The sequence below is a fragment of the Salmo salar genome, chromosome 05 (genome assembly GCF_965601325.2).
Source record: "Salmo salar chromosome 05, fSalSal1, whole genome shotgun sequence".
NCBI classification, from domain to species: Eukaryota; Metazoa; Chordata; class Actinopteri; order Salmoniformes; family Salmonidae; genus Salmo; species Salmo salar.
Window position 1 is genome coordinate 8,558,985 of NC_138295.1, and position 18,801 is coordinate 8,577,785.

Below are 18,801 nucleotides of genomic sequence, written 5' to 3' on the forward strand. Positions count from 1 at the left end.
AGACTCTGGTAGGTTCCAACTCTACCATGCTGTCGGCCAATCAGACTCTGGTAGGTTCCAACTCTACCATGCTGTCGGCCAATCAGACTCTGGTAGGTTCCAACTCTACCATGCTGTCAGCCAATCAGACTCTGGTAGGTTCCAACTCTACCATGCTGTCGGCCAATCAGACTCTGGTAGGTTCCAACTCTACCATGCTGTCGGCCAATCAGACTCTGGTACGTTCCAACTCTACCATGCTGTCGGCCAATCAGACTCTGGTACGTTCCAACTCTACCATGCTGTCGGCCAATCAGACTCTGGTACGTTCCAACTCTACCATGCTGTCGGCCAATCAGACTCTGGTACGTTCCAACTCTACCATGCTGTCAGCCAATCAGACTCTGGTAGGTTCCAACTCTACCATGCTGTCGGCCAATCAGACTCTGGTATGGTTCTGCAGGAGACAACCATCCACACTCTCTACCTACCCTATACTTTTAAGCCTGTCACACGCTTCCCAGTTGAAATAGTTTGCACATATATTAGGATGACATTTTTGGGGGTTGTGGGTAAAAAAATATTTGATATTTTTGTTAGTTTTGGTGTGGCAGTTTTTTCGGGTGTTCATGCGTACGACATTTTTTTTCTTGAGGTGAGTTGAACTTCGGTAGCCGAAAAGTCTACACCCCTTTGTCTGTGATTGGTCAACAGTACTACTCCTAGTCAGAGCGGGAACTATGGATGGGATTCTTTAATGACGTGTTTGTTGTCATCCAATGAGAGACAACTAGTTTTTAAGGCACATTTCTTCACATGAGAAATACCGCAGATGTAAAATTGGTAAAAATGTCAACTATGTTGAGTAAGTGTATAATGGCTATGTTTTTGATATGGCATCTCAAGAGGGACGAAAAAGTAATATTGCCCCCTTTTTCCTCATTTTTCAAGCCCAGTTCTGCTAGGAGCAAACCGAATGTACTCTGGGGAGACTTTAGCTAACCGAACCTAGTATGGGGAGACTTTAGCTACCCGAACCTAGTCTGGGGAGACTTTAGCTAACCGAACCTAGTATGGGGAGACTTTAGCTACCCGAACCTAGTCTGGGGAGACTTTAGCTACCCGAACCTAGTCTGGGGAGACTTTAGCTAACCGAACCTAGTCTGGGGAGACTTTAGCTAACCGAACCTAGTCTGGGGAGACTTTAGCTAACCGAACCTAGTCTGGGGAGACTTTAGCTAACCGAACCTAGTCTGGGGAGACTTTAGCTACCCGAACCTAGTCTGGGGAGACTTTAGCTAACCGAACCTAGTCTGGGGAGACTTTAGCTAACCGAACCTAGTCTGGGGAGACTTTAGCTAACCAAACCTAGTCTGGGGAGACTTTAGCTAACCGAACCTAGTCTGGGGAGACTTTAGCTAACCAAACCTAGTCTGGGGAGACTTTAGCTAACCGAACCTAGTCTGGGGAGACTTTAGCTAACCGAACCTAGTCTGGGGAGACTTTAGCTAACCGAACCTAGTCTGGGGAGACTTTAGCTAACCAAACCTAGTCTGGGGAGCCTTTTGACACATCAGTACCACACATTTTTGTTGATGTTTTTAACTTTGAGAAGATTCCATTAGTCTGTTGTGTACTTCACACATAGAGCCTGTTTTTATTTTTGTATCAAAATCTCTCCTTTCTGTCCCCCCTTTCTGTCCCCCCTTTCTGTCTCCCCTTTCTGTCTCCCCTTTCTGTCTCCCCTTTCTGTCTCACTCCTTTCTGTCTCACTCCTTTCTGTCTCCCCTTTCTGTCTCCCCTTTCTGTCTCCCCTTTCTGCCACCCCTTTCTGTCTCCCCTTTCTGTCTCCTCCTTTCTGTCTCCCCTTTCTGTCTCTCCTTTCTGCCACTCCTTTCTGTCTCCCCTTTCTGCCTCCCCTTTCTGTCTCCCCTTTCTGTCTCCCCTTTCTGTCTCCCCTTTCTGTCTCCCCTTTCTGTCTCCCCTTTCTGTCTCCCCTTTCTGTCCCCCCTTTCTGTCTCCCCTTTCTGTCTCCCCTTTCTGTCTCCCCTTTCTGTCTCCCCTTTCTGTCCCCCCTTTCTGTCTCCCCTTTCTGTCTCCCCTTTCTGTCTCCCCTTTCTGTCTCCCCTTTCTGTCTCCCCTTTCTGTCTCCCCTTTCTGTCTCCCCTTTCTGTCTCCCCTTTCTGTCTCCCCTTTCTGTCTCCCCTTTCTGTCACTCCTTTCTGTCTCCCCTTTCTGTCTCCCCTTTCTGTCTCCCCTTTCTGTCTCCCCTTTCTGTCTCCCCTTTCTGTCTCCCCTTTCTGTCTCCCCTTTCTGTCTCCCCTTTCTGTCTCCCCTTTCTGTCTCCCCTTTCTGTCTCTCCTTTCTGTCTCCCCTTTCTGTCTCCCCTTTCTGTCTCCCCTTTCTGTCTCCCCTTTCTGTCTCCCCTTTCTGTCTCTCCTTTCTGTCTCCCCTTTCTGTCTCCCCTTTCTGTCTCCCCTTTCTGTCTCCCCTTTCTGTCTCCCCTTTCTGTCCCTCCTTTCTGTCTCCCCTTTCTGTCTCCCCTTTCTGTCTCCCCTTTCTGTCTCCCCTTTCTGTCTCCCCTTTCTGTCTCCCCTTTCTGTCTCCCCTTTCTGTCTCCCCTTTCTGTCTCCCCTTTCTGTCTCCCCTTTCTGTCTCCCCTTTCTGTCTCCCCTTTCTGTCTCCCCTTTCTGTCTCTCCTTTCTGTCTCCCCTTTCTGTCTCCCCTTTCTGTCTCCCCTTTCTGTCTCCCCTTTCTGTCTCCCCTTTCTGTCTCCCCTTTCTGTCCCCCCTTTCTGTCTCCCCTTTCTGTCTCCCCTTTCTGTCCCCCCTTTCTGTCTCCCCTTTCTGTCTCCCCTTTCTGTCTCCCCTTTCTGTCTCCCCTTTCTGTCTCCCCTTTCTGTCTCCCCTTTCTGTCACTCCTTTCTGTCTCCCCTTTCTGTCTCCCCTTTCTGTCTCCCCTTTCTGTCTCCCCTTTCTGTCTCCCCTTTCTGTCCCCCCTTTCTGTCTCCCCTTTCTGTCTCCCCTTTCTGTCTCCCCTTTCTGTCCCCCCTTTCTGTCTCCCCTTTCTGTCTCCCCTTTCTGTCTCCCCTTTCTGTCTCCCCTTTCTGTCTCCCCTTTCTGTCTCCCCTTTCTGTCACTCCTTTCTGTCTCCCCTTTCTGTCTCCCCTTTCTGTCTCCCCTTTCTGTCTCCCCTTTCTGTCCCTCCTTTCTGTCTCCCCTTTCTGTCTCCCCTTTCTGTCTCCCCTTTCTGTCTCCCCTTTCTGTCTCCCCTTTCTGTCTCCCCTTTCTGTCTCCCCTTTCTGTCTCTCCTTTCTGTCTCCCCTTTCTGTCTCCCCTTTCTGTCACTCCTTTCTGTCTCCCCTTTCTGTCTCCCCTTTCTGTCTCCCCTTTCTGTCTCCCCTTTCTGTCTCCCCTTTCTGTCTCCCCTTTCTGTCTCCCCTTTCTGTCTCCCCTTTCTGTCTCCCCTTTCTGTCTCCCCTTTCTGTCTCCCCTTTCTGTCTCCCCTTTCTGTAACCCTTTGGTGTCTAGTATGTTTACTATTCCATATATTTCAGTATCCCCCAAATGCTATCCCTTTACTGTATAGTGTTCACTATGGACCCGTTCACTATGGACCCGTTCACTATGGACCCGTTCACTATGGACCCGTTCACTATAGACCCGTTCACTATGGACCCGTTCTCTATGGACCCGTTCTCTATGGACCCGTTCTCTATGTACCCGTTCACTATGGACCCGTTCACTATGGACCCGTTCACTATAGACCCGTTCACTATGGACCCGTTCTCTATGGACCCGTTCACTATGGACCCGTTCACTATGGACCCGTTCACTATGGACCCGTTCACTATGGACCCGTTCTCTATGGACCCGTTCACTATGAACCCGTTCACTATAGACCCGTTCTCTATGAACCCGTTCTCTATGAACCCGTTCACTATGGACCCGTTCACTATGGACCCGTTCACTATGGACCCGTTCTCTATAGACCCGTTCACTATGGACCCGTTCACTATGGACCCGTTCACTATGGACCCGTTCTCTATGAACCCGTTCTCTATGAACCCGTTCACTATGGACCCGTTCACTATGGACCCGTTCACTATGAACCCGTTCACTATGGACCCGTTCACTATAGACCCGTTCACTATGGACCCGTTCTCTATGGACCCGTTCTCTATGTACCCGTTCACTATGGACCCGTTCTCTATGGACCCGTTCACTATAGACCCGTTCACTATGGACCCATTCTCTATGGACCCGTTCTCTATGAACCCGTTCACTATGGACCCGTTCACTATGGACCCGTTCACTATGGACCCGTTCTCTATAGACCCGTTCACTATGGACCCGTTCACTATGGACCCGTTCACTATGGACCCGTTCTCTATGAACCCGTTCTCTATGAACCCGTTCACTATGGACCCGTTCACTATGGACCCGTTCACTATGAACCCGTTCACTATGGACCCGTTCACTATAGACCCGTTCACTATGGACCCGTTCTCTATGGACCCGTTCTCTATGTACCCGTTCACTATGGACCCGTTCTCTATGGACCCGTTCACTATAGACCCGTTCACTATGGACCCATTCTCTATGGACCCGTTCTCTATGTACCCGTTCACTATGGACCCGTTCACTATGGACCCGTTCACTATAGACCCGTTCACTATGGACCCGTTCTCTATGGACCCGTTCACTATGGACCCGTTCTCTATGGACCCGTTCTCTATGTACCCGTTCACTATGGACCCGTTCACTATGGACCCGTTCTCTATGGACCCGTTCACTATGGACCCGTTCACTATGGACCCGTTCTCTATGGACCCGTTCACTATAGACCCGTTCACTATGGACCCGTTCACTATGGACCCGTTCTCTATGGACCCGTTCTCTATGGACCCGTTCACTATGGACCCGTATCCCTGACCCAGATTAAGACTAGGTCTGGACTGAAAAGCAAGTCAAAGCATCATGTTGAGTCCAGTAATATGCTTAGTCTGGGTCAGTCTGGGTCAAAGCATCATGTTGAGTCCAGTAATATGCTTAGTCTGGGTCAGTCTGGGTCAAAGCATCATGTTGAGTCCAGTAATATGCTTAGTCTGGGTCAGTCTGGGTCAAAGCATCATGTTGAGTCCAGTAATATGCTTAGTCTGGGTCAGTCTGGGTCAAAGCATCATGTTGAGTCCAGTAATATGCTTAGTCTGGGTCAGTCTGGGTCAAAGCATCATGTTGAGTCCAGTAATATGCTTAGTCTGGGTCAGTCTGGGTCAAAGCATCATGTTGAGTCCAGTAATATGCTTAGTCTGGGTCAGTCTGGGTCAAAGCATCATGTTGAGTCCAGTAATATGCTTAGTCTGGGTCAGGGAAACTGTCACTGTGTGTCTGTATCTCACGGGTTGTACTGGTGTCTTTCTGTCTTTTCTCTGCAGCGAAAGCTTCACGCCAGAAGGACACTCTCCATGTTCTTTGTAAGTATGCACACCCTGATGCTCTGTCATTTCAATGGTGCATGTTTGTGTTACATTCTGTTTTGAATGTTCGTACTTACTTTCATTTTGTGTGGCTCAGTTGGTAGACCATGCCGCTTGCAACATCAGGGTTGTGTGTTTGCTTCCCACGGGGGACCGGTATGAAAATATATGCGCTCACTACTATATGTCGCTCTAGATAAGACCGTCTGCTAAATGACTAAAATGTCAAATATATACAGTATATATTTTGACTTCTCCGCTCATCTAACAAGAAGCTAAGGATGAGAATGGGATGTTTATTTTGAAGGTTGCTATTGGACTTATTTAACGCTCTCCTAACTTCCATAACTAACAGTTCTCCAAAGCCTCTCTCTCTCTATCTGTGTAAAGAAATTCCCTTGGTTTATACAGGGACTATATCTGACTCAGCCACACCTCCACTTCCTGACAGAAGCCCTGACTTCCTGGTTTTACAGCATCAGGATGTTGATGTTGATGTGGATGTTTGAAGTGTAGACAACAGGATAGACTGGGAGGAGATATTGTTCTCCAGTATTGTTCTGGTTCCATGGCCCTTTGCCTTGAGGGGGAGGCCTGGGAGGCTTAGTGAAGTACCTTCTTGTGTTTTACAGAACAGTCTGCTGTGTCTATTAGGCTACTGGTGTACCAACTGGAACTAGCCCAGCCCCAGCTACAAATGCATTTACAAGGGAATTGTTTTGCTTGAATTTTTCTTTTGTCCCTCTGCGTTTTAAGTAATTGTCTTGAGGTTGTTGCTGAGGTGCTAGAACAATGGCCAGACCTTAATAAGAGGAAGTCTATTGTTTTCTAAAGTAGTTGTCAAAGAAGGGCAACTCCCTTCCATGTTTGTCCCATTTTAAATGAACCACACGTGTTTCTTTGTCACTGTAATGGCAGATCATCTCCTTAATACCTGCCTAGAGTTCCTAACAGATAGCTACTTCTCGACCCCCTTTATTATTATAATAGTTCTACTTCTGCTTTTGCCTCAGGCATCCCAGATCTTTAAATAGTCTATAATCAAACATACAAATAACTCTGGGTTGGGTTCAAATTCTAATTCCCTCCGTTCTCCCTTCCCCCCCCCCCCCTAACCTCCACCCAGCCCATGAAGGTGCAGCAGGACTCGTTCGAGGAGCGTCCAGAGACTACAGAGCCAGAACCCTCAGAGCCTCTGTATGAGGAAGTAGGAGACTTTGGCCTGCAGGTCCTCAAGTCCCTGGAGACCAGCTTCCTCTCCAATAACACCTCAGAGACCCAGGAGGTCCCTGACGGGTCCCTGAGCCTCAGCCTGGGCCCCCGGAAGACCTGCTCCCTGGACCGCATGATCAGCCCCAACCCGGTGCACTCTCTGGGGCTGGGAGGAGAGGGTCTGCTGCCCCCTGCTGGTTCTCTTGATACCCTGGTCCTGGGTGGAGGAGGGGACCTCCAGGAGTTTCCCCAGCCAGCGCCGAGGAGGAGGCAGCAGCACAGGCCCTGTACCTCCTCACAGGAGCTGCTCCTCCAGGAACTGTCCTCCGTCTTCACCAAGAAGACAGAGAATGAGGAGAAACTGCCAGGACAGAAGAACATAATCTGAGGAGAGGAAGAGATATGTGCACCTGTATTGTAGACTCAGGCCAGACAGACAGACAGACAGAATACTGTAACAGCATGGAAGTACGGACACAACCCATTTGTTTGGGCGGTGTGTCAAAAATACATGATCAGATATGAATAAGCAACCATTTACTTATGTTTTATCCTACAAACTACTTACTGTTCTGCTATCACTGGTATGCACAGATCCGTTTTATATTGAAAGATGCTTATTGGATTTTAACAACCTTGCTAATTGCTTTAGCTATGAACTATGGGATACCTTTTTGTACTTGTTTTTGAATAGTTTACTAAACGACTGAGGGAGAGGAGAAATGGATGCTTCTCTCATGCATGTCTGGCGGTGATGCGTTAGGCATTAAACCATTATTTTTGTTAGTATTAAACGACTGGATTTTAAATATAAATGTGTTACAGTCTCTGTATGTAATAATTTATTTTTAAAGAATATTTTATCAACTTTTTTTTGTAAAAGCTGTGAAAGTAAGAAAAGGAGAGCTTTGCTTCTAGAAGTTACACTGTCTGGCCAGTAGGTGGCAGTATGCACTTTCTCCTAGACAGCCACAGATAATCCAGTGTGTTGCTACACTATCTGGCCAGAAGGTGGCAGTATGCACTCACTATCCTTTATAGTACAAATGGATTCTTAGTATTTATTCACCATGCACAACCACTGTATGATGTGAATACAGCCAAATATAATGATTGTTAGTCGCACTACATCTGAATATTCTGAATTCATGTTTACACTTCCAAGTCTAATGCTTTTTCATTAATTTTCCATGTTCAAGATATCCTCCTTGTTCATCAGTCTAAATAGATAATAATATATTCCAATTTGACTGCCTTTGTCAAGTGTCTATAGTGTGTTATAATGCATTTGCCTGCATTGTCGCCCATTAGTCATTATTCACAACTTACTGTAAATAGTGTACATTATTCTGTATGCTTATACCATTTCAATATTCATTATGCAGTATTTCACGTTGTTGCTACATGAAGGACTATATTAAATATGATTTTTTTTTGTTTTATGATACGTCCAATTAATTAATTTTCTGTTTAAGGATTGAGAATTTGATAAACAAAAAATAAGAAACCTGCGCTGTGCTTTTTAATCTATCACGGTCCAAACACACCAATTTTTTATCTATCACGGTCCAAATACACCTATTTTTAATCTATCACGGTCCAAACACACCAATTTTTAATCTATCACGGTCCAAACACACCAATTTTTAATCTATCACGGTCCAAACACACCAATTTTTAATCTATCACGGTCCAAACACACCAATTTTTAATCTATCACGGTCCAAACACACCAATTTTTAATCTATCACGGTCCAAACACACCAATTTTTTATCTATCACGGTCCAAACACACCAATTTTTTATCTATCACGGTCCAAACACACCAATTTTTTATCTATCACGGTCCAAACACACCAATTTTTAATCTATCACGGTCCAAACACACCAATTTTAATCTATCACGGTCCAAACACACCAATTTTTAATCTATCACGGTCCAAACACACCAATTTTTAATCTATCACGGTCCAAACACACCAATTTTTTATCTATCACGGTTCAAACACACCAATTTTTAATCTATCACGGTCCAAACACACCAATTTTTAATCTATCACGGTCCAAACACACCAATTTTTAATCTATCACGGTCCAAACACACCAATTTTTAATCTATCACGGTCCAAACACACCAAGACAGTTGTGAAAAGGGCACGACAAAACCTTTTCCCCCTCAGGAGATTTGGCACGGGTTCTCAGATCCTCAAAAGGTTCTACAGCTGCACCATTGAGAGCATCCTGACCGGTTGCATCACCGCCTGGTATGGCAACTGCTCGGCATCTGACCGTAAGGCGCTACAGAAGGTAATGTGTATGGCCCAGTACATCACTGGGGCCAAGCTTCCTGACATCCAGAACCTATATAATCGGCAGTGTCAGAGTAAAGCCCATAAAAGTCTCCAGTCACCCAAGTCATAGACTGTTCTCTCTACTACCGCACGGCAGCGGTACCGGAGCGCCAAGTCTGGGACCAAAAGGCTCCTCAACAGCTTCTACCCCCAAGCCATAAGACTGCTGAACAATTAATACAATTGCCACCGGACTATTTACATTGACACCCCCCCCCCCCCCTCCTCCCCCTTTTTTTGTACACTGCTGCTACTCGCTGTTTATCATCTACATGTACAAATTACCTCAACTAACTGGTGCCCCCACACACTAACTCAGTACTGGTATCCCCTGTATATAGCCTCGTTATTGTTATTTTATTGTTACTTTTTATTATTTTTTACTTTAGTTTATTAGGTAAATATTTTCTTAACTCTTCTTAAACTGCGTTGTTGGTTAAGGGCTTGTAAGAAAGCATTTCACGGTAAGGTCTACACTTGTATTCGTCGCATGTGACAAATAAAGTTTAATTTTGAATTGAGCTTCATGTATCAAAGCTCTGACGAAACGAAACGCCTTGAGGCTGATAGTGTCACTGTTCTTTAATAAGCTTAACCTATCAAGAGCAGTGTGTGGGTTCCATCTTATTCAACTGTTACCATGCACCTGCAAAAAATATAGCTCAGATGTACGAGTGCCTTTTTTTTTTAAATATACATTTGTATATGCAAGTAGAGTGTGAAGTAGCACAGCACTAGTGTCTGAGTAAGTGATGTTTAAATGTTAAGTCATGGTTCTTTCATTACCTGGTGCTCTTCTGTCTTCTTACTGCCTTGATGGTGACACCTCATGCTAAAGAATCACCCTTCTCTGTATATTCTCTTTGTCCAATCAGATTCCTTTTTTTTTGAAGTCAGACTTTGTTTTTAGTGGATTGTTTTTAATCCAGCATGGGGTCTAAATTAAAGAGAAACAAATGACAAAGGATGCCAGGTCGGTAGAATAGGAGACGAGTTTAACAAGTGCCTTTTGTCATCTGTACATTTTCAGTTTGTTTCTACTGACCTCTGACCCGAGAAGCCTTTTCAAACCTGAGACAGATCTATATTTAGAAAAATGTTCAACAAATAACCATGTAGTGCAGAAGGCTTTCCTCATCACTCCTCCTCCTCACGGTCAATGATTGTGGTTTTAAAAAATAACTAATGAACATTACACTTTATTACTTGTTGCCAAACGGTCATTTTCTACTGTTTTAAAATCTTTAATTCCAACTTCCATCTCTGACACCGGTTTGTTCCAGTTGGAATAGATGCAGTCAAAAAGACTATCCCTCCCTGATGTCGGAAGCTTCTACCACTTTCCCCTTCTATCTGCCACTCTCCCCCACTCTCCCCTTCTCCAGGGGCGGACTTAGTGATTTGGAGGCCCCAGGCAGAGGCCAGTCTGAGTCCCCCCTCCTATGTGTGTGCACAACATTTTGTTATCGGTTTTATAGTAATGACACGTAAAATGTATTACCTTTTAATGTGCCATGTACACAACCAGTCATGTTTTCATCTGATTGTCAAAACAAAACAGTTCAATAAGTAGGTTATCTTTGCACGTTCATCCAAAGTAATTCCGTCATCTTCCCCCACCAACTTTCCTTAGTTTCAGCCACCTGCAAATGTATCTCAACAGAGAAAGCATCCGAGAGAGTGAAACAGTGCAACAGTGAAACAGTGTCTTACTATTATTTGTAGCCTATGTATCTGATGACATACCATACTCTTTTTTTACAGAAAGCATCAGGACAGACATTGCCTCTGCCTTCATGGCGATGGCAGTATTATCAGCAGCACCTGTCTAAACAAATGCTTTAAGTCATTTTTCTGTTAAAATTAAATCCTCTTTATTTTTATTTTCTTTGCCCACGCTAAAAGCACCTCATTGCTGCCTCAAGTGGAACATGGGGGGTCCTCGAGTGGAGCATGGGGGGTCCTCGAGTGGAACATGGGGGAAAATGAGTGGAGCATGGGGGGTCCTCGAGTGGAACATGGGGGGAAATGAGTGGAGCATGGGGGGGCCTCGGGTGGAGCATGGGGGGGCCTCGAGTGGAGCATGGGGGGGCCTCGAGTGGAGCATGGGGGGAAATGAGTGGAGCATGGGGGGCCTCGAGTGGAGCATGGGGGGGCCTCGAGTGGAGCATGGGGGGGCCTCGAGTGGAGCATGGGGGGGGCCTCGAGTGGAGCATGGGGGGGCCTCGAGTGGAGCATGGGGGGGCCTCGAGTGGAGCATGGGGGGGCCTTGATGATGTGAGGGCTGAGGCAGTTGCCTCTCCTGCCTAATAGTAAGTCCGCCGCTCCCCTTCTCTCCTCTCCTCTCCTCTCTTCTTCCTTTCTCTCCCCTCCTCTCCCCTTCTCTCCCCCTTCTCTCTTAACCAGTAGCTTTCAGATGCAAAATAAGCAGACATATGGAGAGGAGGTCTTTCTCCGGCCCTCCTAAAGTTTCAGATTGTATGACAAATCACGTCCCCCTGCCCCCCCCCCCCCCCCCCCCCAACCCCACACAGACTCAGCAGACAACAGCTTCATTAGAGTGAAAGAGGGAGTTTTTGCAGCTTTGTCGAGTCAAGCTCAGACCCTTTCCCCTTCTCAATTACTCCATTGTTGGCACCGGCTTCAAGTTATTGCACTCCAAACCATATGGCTCAGTCGAGACGCCACAAGTGATGCCATCTCTGCAACAGAACCTCACCAGAGAAGTCCAGTTCAGGGTACTTATCAGGCTAGCACCAAGAGTTGTGGTATAGAAACATATAGGAATATAGTCAACCATTGTCAGCATACAGGGAACGGTCGAATGTAACAAAAGGGTTGAAACTCCAAAAATGTATTATAATACTGTTATTACTATATTATAACCATGATCAGAATTATTATTCAGCTGAATCATATGAAGACATGTAAAGGGTTATTAACTGAGAATCCTAGCATAATAAACTGCTGTTATATAATAGAAAGCCGTCTCCTGGGTGTACAGCACATAGACGTGGTGTTGCCAACAGCTCCAGGGACCACAGCCCTTCCAGGGGCCTATGACCATACGGTGGTGTTTACTCTGCTGATGAGGTCAGGTTCTACATCACAGTAAAGCATTGCTGTATATTTGTTCTTCTTTTAACACTTTTTGAACCTGCAGCGAACCGTTTCCTCAATCTGCTCAGTCGTTGCCATGGATCTTTAGAACTACGTGTTTCGAGACACCATGCTCATTGTGGACCCTAATGCAGGGTAAACTACAGGTAAATTATGCACTTGTGTAAATACATGAAGACAAGTGAATAGGATTTGTATGTAGACCAGAACATGTGATTGATAGCAGCAGGTTCACGAACCTCGGCAGTTTAGAAACCGCTTCACAGTGAGGCCACCCTATTAGCATTCAGACTGCCCTAAATGAGATTCCATTACATTATAATAGCACCTGTTTGGAAATCTAATTTAGCTAAGATGTTACCAAATCAAAAAAGACAGGTATCACAGATAGAAGCATAATTGAGGGATGGCTGACTCTCTCGCAAAACACAAACAAGTAGGTGTATGGTTAAATAGAGGAAGGTGGGTGCATAGATATGGGCTATCCATAGGCAAACAATAGCATCCATCTACTGACAGCATGCCCACTTAACGTGTTCAGCATACCTGCTTTGGAGGGAGCTGTATGTACTTTCATATATAATACTAAATAAATATTTATTGAAAAAACGATTTCATTTGGATAAAATGTTTTTCACTCTAATTATGGAAAATGTACACAAACAAATAACTATTAAACGTAACATTTGAATGATTGTGTGAGTGAAGTAGCATCACCTAAAACAGAATTAAACACCTATTTATTTATACCAGAGTACTGATGAATTAAACACCTATTTATTTATACCAGAGTAGTGATGAATTAAACACCTATTTATTTATACCAGAGTAGTGATGAATTAAACACCTATTTATTTATACCAGAGTAGTGATGAAGGACACACCACCTTGTTGTATCATAAATTAAGTAAATCTGACTAATTGGCCAATCAAAGTCAACTAATGATGTGTTAATTTGTGATGCGCACCAATCAACACTTGACCTGAATTATTATTTTTATTTTTTTAACATGATCTAGAGTTTTTTCTAGAACGTTAATGTTCTCCAGACATGTTGCATGGAAGATGTCATTCATTTTAAGGTTAGGGGCATTATCCTGCCTGATTTTTGGAAGGGTATGGAAGCTGTGGTTTTTCCCAGGATAATATTAAACGTATTTAGTTTCTTTAGAAATGAACCAAGTGAGTATAAAATGGAACCGAACTGTCCAAAAAACCGTGAATCCGTAGTTACAACAAATAAATGTGTTTCCATCACTGTTGTAAAAGCAAAGGGACCTTTATTTGTATTTTTCTCTCTTTCTGGCTAATGCCTTTAAAAAGATGAAGGGGATCTTTGAGATGTGGAGAGTAGTATCTTGGTACAATTGAAGCACTGGAGTAAGGAATGAATTACCATTGAAAAAAAGTAATGGCCCTATTCTGCCCTGCGTGAGTTTTTAACAAGGGGAAAAAAAGCTGTGCTGGCCTGGGCTCCTGCCTGAACGCCAAGGGAAGGGATTAAACAGCGGATTAACATCTGAAAACTCCGTTCAGACTTTCTGACTCAAAGATCTTTTAGCAGACAGTAATCGCGTTAATACCCGGGGATTAATGCTTTTGCAAAAATACTAAATTTAATTTTAATTCAGGTTGTATAAAAAGATATAAAATAAATTGAGGAATATGCCGCTGGAGAATGGAGAGAGTCTATCCCCCACACTTCCTTTGCTCTAGTGTCAATAGAGGTATTATGACCTCACTAGCATAACACCTTGCACAAGATATTTATTTATTCCTAACCCCGAGTTTAGCACCTGCCGTGCAAATGTGATATTACAGCCTACTCTTTACTCTTTAAATAAATCAACTTTGATTCAACATAATTAATGCTATAATATTTCAAATCAAATCGAGTAATACAACAAATTGATCACAGCGGTGGTCTAATAATACAATTGAATTGATTTTATTTTCTCAATTGAATAACTTTTTCGTTCTCCTTTGTTTCGGCTTGAGACCCTACTTTGGGTAATTCGGTTGTTTTATTTTCTCACGTGTTTCTGCTATTGAAATGTAATCACATCTCGTGCACTTGTGCCTAATCCTGTCACAGCATCACCCAGGCAACCCCTCTCAAGTGTGGGCAGAAAACTCCGCTTTCTCTACACCCCCAGCCGATTTGTCCTAACCGCAATACCAGCCTGGTCTCAACGCACGCTTCTAGTGCAAACCAACTAAGTCATATTGTAAAAATGTTATCTTTTATCACTTTATAAGAGCAATAACGTATGACCACCTACTAATGTCCTAACTAAAACCAGAATAATCCTTCAAGCTGTTCCTCCTCTTTGATGTTATTACTGACAGTTTGGTGTTGTAATAATAAAATCGATCCCAATCCCTGTCGTTTGGCCCTTCCGAGCACCGGATTGGTCAGTAAGGGTTTAACATTTTATTTTCCTCATAAACCGACCACCGGCGTGTGGCGACATCATCAATAGTCAGCGCGTCACAACTTCAGCCTTCTACTCATCGAAATAAGTATCATATAGTCAGGCCTATCGAAATAAGTCAAATATATGTCTTTAACATGCACGAATTTAGTCCAACAGATATTAAGCAGATGTGCAGGTAAATACACGGAAATGATTTGTGATATAGAACCTAGGAGCATGCCTCAGAGACGGGCTGTTTTTTGCTCCTGCTGAGACTATTTGAATAAGAATAACGCCAATAGAGTGGCTCAGGCTGAAAAAAAGTGTGACAAAAGCCCAGAGGAGCCCGAATTTGGACGAGGGACAACGCGTATAAGGAGTGAAAAGAAGTGAGGGGAGACGCGTACAATGGAACAATTCACCTTATAATCGCTTTGATATATTATACATGGCCGAAGACTCTAAACATTGTGTAATTATTTATAAATGACTGTCCCTCTACCCTCATTATACCGCCAGCAGAAAGGCACTGCAGGTCCCTGGCCAAACTATTTCTAAATAGTGCCCCCATCCACTTTTTCAAAGGAGAGGAGAGATCCTGGACATGGAATAAATAGAATAATTAATGGATATTGGTATGCCTGTCTCATAAAGATGTCTTTAAAAACCCTTTAAAAAATTGCCCTTTGCATGCGCTAGACATTTTTACTGCTGTGCCCTTCATGTTTTGAATGTTAATTAGCCAAGGTTTGACTGTGGATTTGTGGAGAAAGTTGTGAAGATGAAGTAACCTGTCCTGCTTTAGATGCTAGATAGGCTAGATAGCCTAGAGCTCTAAAATGTGAATGCTTATGCATGCGTGCAACATTGTGCGCAATTACGCACAATAGTTCAAATGTGTTGGGGTGGTGAATTTCCTCAAAATCTTTAATCAGCGTTTTTTTGTATAAACTTTTTGAATACACTGTCTAAATGTTTGGTATCCTTGTTATGTCTATCAAATTTTACTACAGCAACTTTTGTGTTTTGTTCGAAAACTTGAAAAACAGTCTCATTTTCCAACATTTACTAAATCAAATTTTCCATTTCATTTCGATGTATAATAAATTGTCAATTTTTGACAAATATGGTGGTGGATATGCCTTTTGCTTTGATATGTTCGATTTTAGCTGATACTCATGCAGGTTTATATGTTTATAGACCGAATCTTGGACAGAAGATCGGCTCATTTATTTTTGGAGCGTGACCTTGCCTCCGGGGCTAAGCGTTCTGTCATTTGCTCCTTTTCTTCTTTCATTTAACTTTAAAGGTTTAACTTAAAGTGGGCTTGGTCTTTGGTCCAGGGATGGATAGCAACAGTGGTGCTCGCGTGGCTGGGCAGCGGTCCCCTGCTCTCATTGGACGGTCGTGATTACAGGCACGCTTCGGAGCGCGAACAAACAACAGGCATACATTATGCTAATGAGATGGCAGTGCGGCACGGGGCAGACCTGATGCACCCCATTCATCCATCCTTCACACAAATGCCAGCGCGAGAGGGGTACGACCATTGTCTGACCAGGGTATATAAGGTATGTGAGGCCAGTCGTGTGCCAGGCTCATTCGCTCACACGAGCTGATTCAAGCGCAAGAGAAAGACGCGTGCCTTGTACTCATCATACAAACTCATTGTCGGACTTTGGCTCCTTGCAAGACAACTGATACTGTACCTTCTCCAACCAGATTACTAAGGTAGGTTTCGTTCTGCTCCCAGAGTCCTTCGCCATTGCCTTGACTAGGCCTGCTTTCCAAACTTTACCATGCGCGCTTGCATTTACAGTGTTTAACCCATTCCCTCTCTTCTTATTTCTGCAGGGAAAACATCATGTGCACCGCAATGGAGACCGTTTACTCTGACATGGACAGTTCGAGCTGCGACTACTTTATGCACGATGACGAAGACTCGTGCAGCAGCATGCACGCTTCCTCCCCGTCATCCTCGATTGGCAAGCCCAACTCCCCTGCTAGCGACAGCCAGGGCCCGTGCGCTACCGATATGGGACAGAAGAAGAGACGCAGAGGCAGAGCGAGGAATGAAGCCACCGTGCACGTGGTCAAGAAGAACCGGCGCGTAAAGGCAAACGACCGCGAGAGAAACAGAATGCACAGCCTGAATGACGCTTTGGAGACCCTCCGGACCGTTCTACCGGCGTTCCCCGATGACAGCAAACTCACCAAGATCGAGACTCTGCGCTTCGCTCACAACTACATCTGGGCGCTCTCCGAGACCATACGCATCGCGGACATTGAACAGCGCCAGAACAAATCACGGGCTGATGCGTCTCTCTTGCTTCCCAGCCCGTGCGTGATTGACGCCCCGAGTCCGGGCAGCGATGCTTGCTCGTGGAGCTCCAGCGCGTCCTCCTCTTCCTCCTCTCCGTCTTATTGCACTTCAAGCCCCAGCAGCCCAGCCGCCCATGATGACTATGGATGCTTCCAGACTGATGTTCTACAGTACAGCTACCACAACTTTGTACCAGGCATGTCCTACTAACTGAACTAAAGCCTTAACCACAAACTTTTGTAGACTGCGAGATTGTTACAATAGAGTGATAGCAGAATAATGACTGAATGCATTCTTCAGTTAGTCCGTTGAAAGGGAAAAAACGGAATGATATTATTCACTGTTTGCCTTAACCCATGTCTCTGTGGGTGTGTTTTATACAGTTTGTTTTCCTATTTTTACATGCTCTATTTTACATTCGGATTGAACATTAATTTAATTTTGTCGACTTTTCTAAATTGAGTATGATTGTTTTGCTATACGTTTTGTATTCCTCCAAAACATTTGCACTTTTTTTCCAACGCATACGACGCCTACTAGAAGTCCACTTCACAGATCTTAACCTCAACCTCTATTACAAGAGTATTATCATTAAAAAGAAGACCGATTTGCTTTTGTAGACTGAGGTGAAAAGTCAATTTTACAATTAGTAGAGCGATAAGGCAGAAAAACGAGCGTGGAAATTCAGTTTCAATGCTCTGACAATAGAGTGAAAGGCCGTCAGAAGACAAGGAGTTGGCCTCATACATTATGGACATTGACCCCCTGAAAACTGCAATCCTGTTCAATAGAAAGACTCAATCCCAAGAAGAGGCTAGAGAGGATCCTTCTACCACGTTTTTTTATTTTATTTATTCAAGTTTCGCCTGTCATAATGTATTTTGTATATAAATAGATTTCTATTCTATTTACATGAAAAGTGTGTGAACCATTTTTCTACAAATAAAAATATAACTTTAAAAAAATATATTTCTCTTCGAATGTTTTAGTTGCTGAGAGTTGAGCACTCAAAGTGTGCTGATTATCACACTGATAAAGCGCATTGCAAGCCCCATACACACAACAATAAATAATAACAGTGGCAGTTAGTGTCCTCGGTGGCCTGTTCATGAAACAAAAGGGTGTGATTAATAAGATAACGGTTTTAGAGAGAGAGAGAGCACAGCAGGTGCATCCATCAGTTGAGGTTTTATTGCAGCTCATCACCCATTATCATCACCCATTATCATCACCCATTATTACCACCCATTATCATCACCCATCATCACCCATTATTATCACCCATTATCACCCATTATCATCAGCACTGTTGAATGTATCATCTTTGGGGACTTTCAACAGACAAAATAGGAAATTCCGAGATTGTTAATGTGGCCAAAAAAATCTGATATATATAACAATCTCTGAATTTCCTATTTTGTCTGTATATATATATTGTTAATGTTTTGTTAATATTGTTAATATTGTTAATATTGTAGAAAGCAGATTAAAATAGATATTCAACTTGTTACACTATTTACACTGATAAATTACATTTCATCCCGTTTGGAAAATGTATTGAGGCCTTTGTATGAGTGCGACCAGTTTATAACATTTTCTTTTGAAAGTTTCTATAGAATTGTCTTCTCTCAACCCAGATATGCATTTAAAGAGATTTTTCTTAGAGTTGTTTTTTTTGTGATCATCCATCCCGCCCGGGATGATTTTATTTGTAAAGGGATTCAGGTTAAATTCTCCAGTTAGGGGTTCGGCGGCGTGAGGTCCTGCCAAGGCTCTTGTATCTGCACGTGTCGGGGATAGACGAGGATAATGGGAGAGCTGCGATCCCCAGGGGGACAAGCACATGCCAACTTACATGAAGAAAAAAAAGAAAAGTAAAAATAGAAAGAACCCTGCCAAGGACCGAATACAATCATCTGA

The 18,801-nt window shown here is 44.0% G+C and overlaps 2 protein-coding genes across 4 annotated transcripts in view; both read left to right on the plus strand.

Moving 5' to 3' along the window:
- Positions 1 to 8,181, plus strand: part of LOC106604143 (arf-GAP with Rho-GAP domain, ANK repeat and PH domain-containing protein 3) — a 64,417-nt gene extending 56,236 nt beyond the window's left edge. For all 3 annotated transcript variants that reach the window (XM_045717838.2, XM_082975016.1, XM_082975015.1), the window contains exons 31-32: positions 5,417 to 5,455; positions 6,585 to 8,181. In XM_045717838.2, the coding sequence (XP_045573794.2) occupies positions 5,417 to 5,455; positions 6,585 to 7,058 (513 nt within the window). In that variant the 3' untranslated portion in view covers positions 7,059 to 8,181. The remainder of the gene's footprint in view (positions 1 to 5,416; positions 5,456 to 6,584) is intronic.
- A 7,880-nt stretch (positions 8,182 to 16,061) lies between these two features.
- On the plus strand, positions 16,062 to 17,840 carry neurog1 (neurogenin 1). The gene is made up of 2 exons (XM_014198547.3): positions 16,062 to 16,289; positions 16,413 to 17,840. The coding sequence occupies exon 2, from the start codon at positions 16,423 to 16,425 to the stop codon at positions 17,089 to 17,091; it is 669 nt and encodes a 222-aa protein (XP_014054022.1). The 5' UTR covers positions 16,062 to 16,289; positions 16,413 to 16,422; the 3' UTR covers positions 17,092 to 17,840.
- Positions 17,841 to 18,801: the final 961 nt, after the last annotated feature.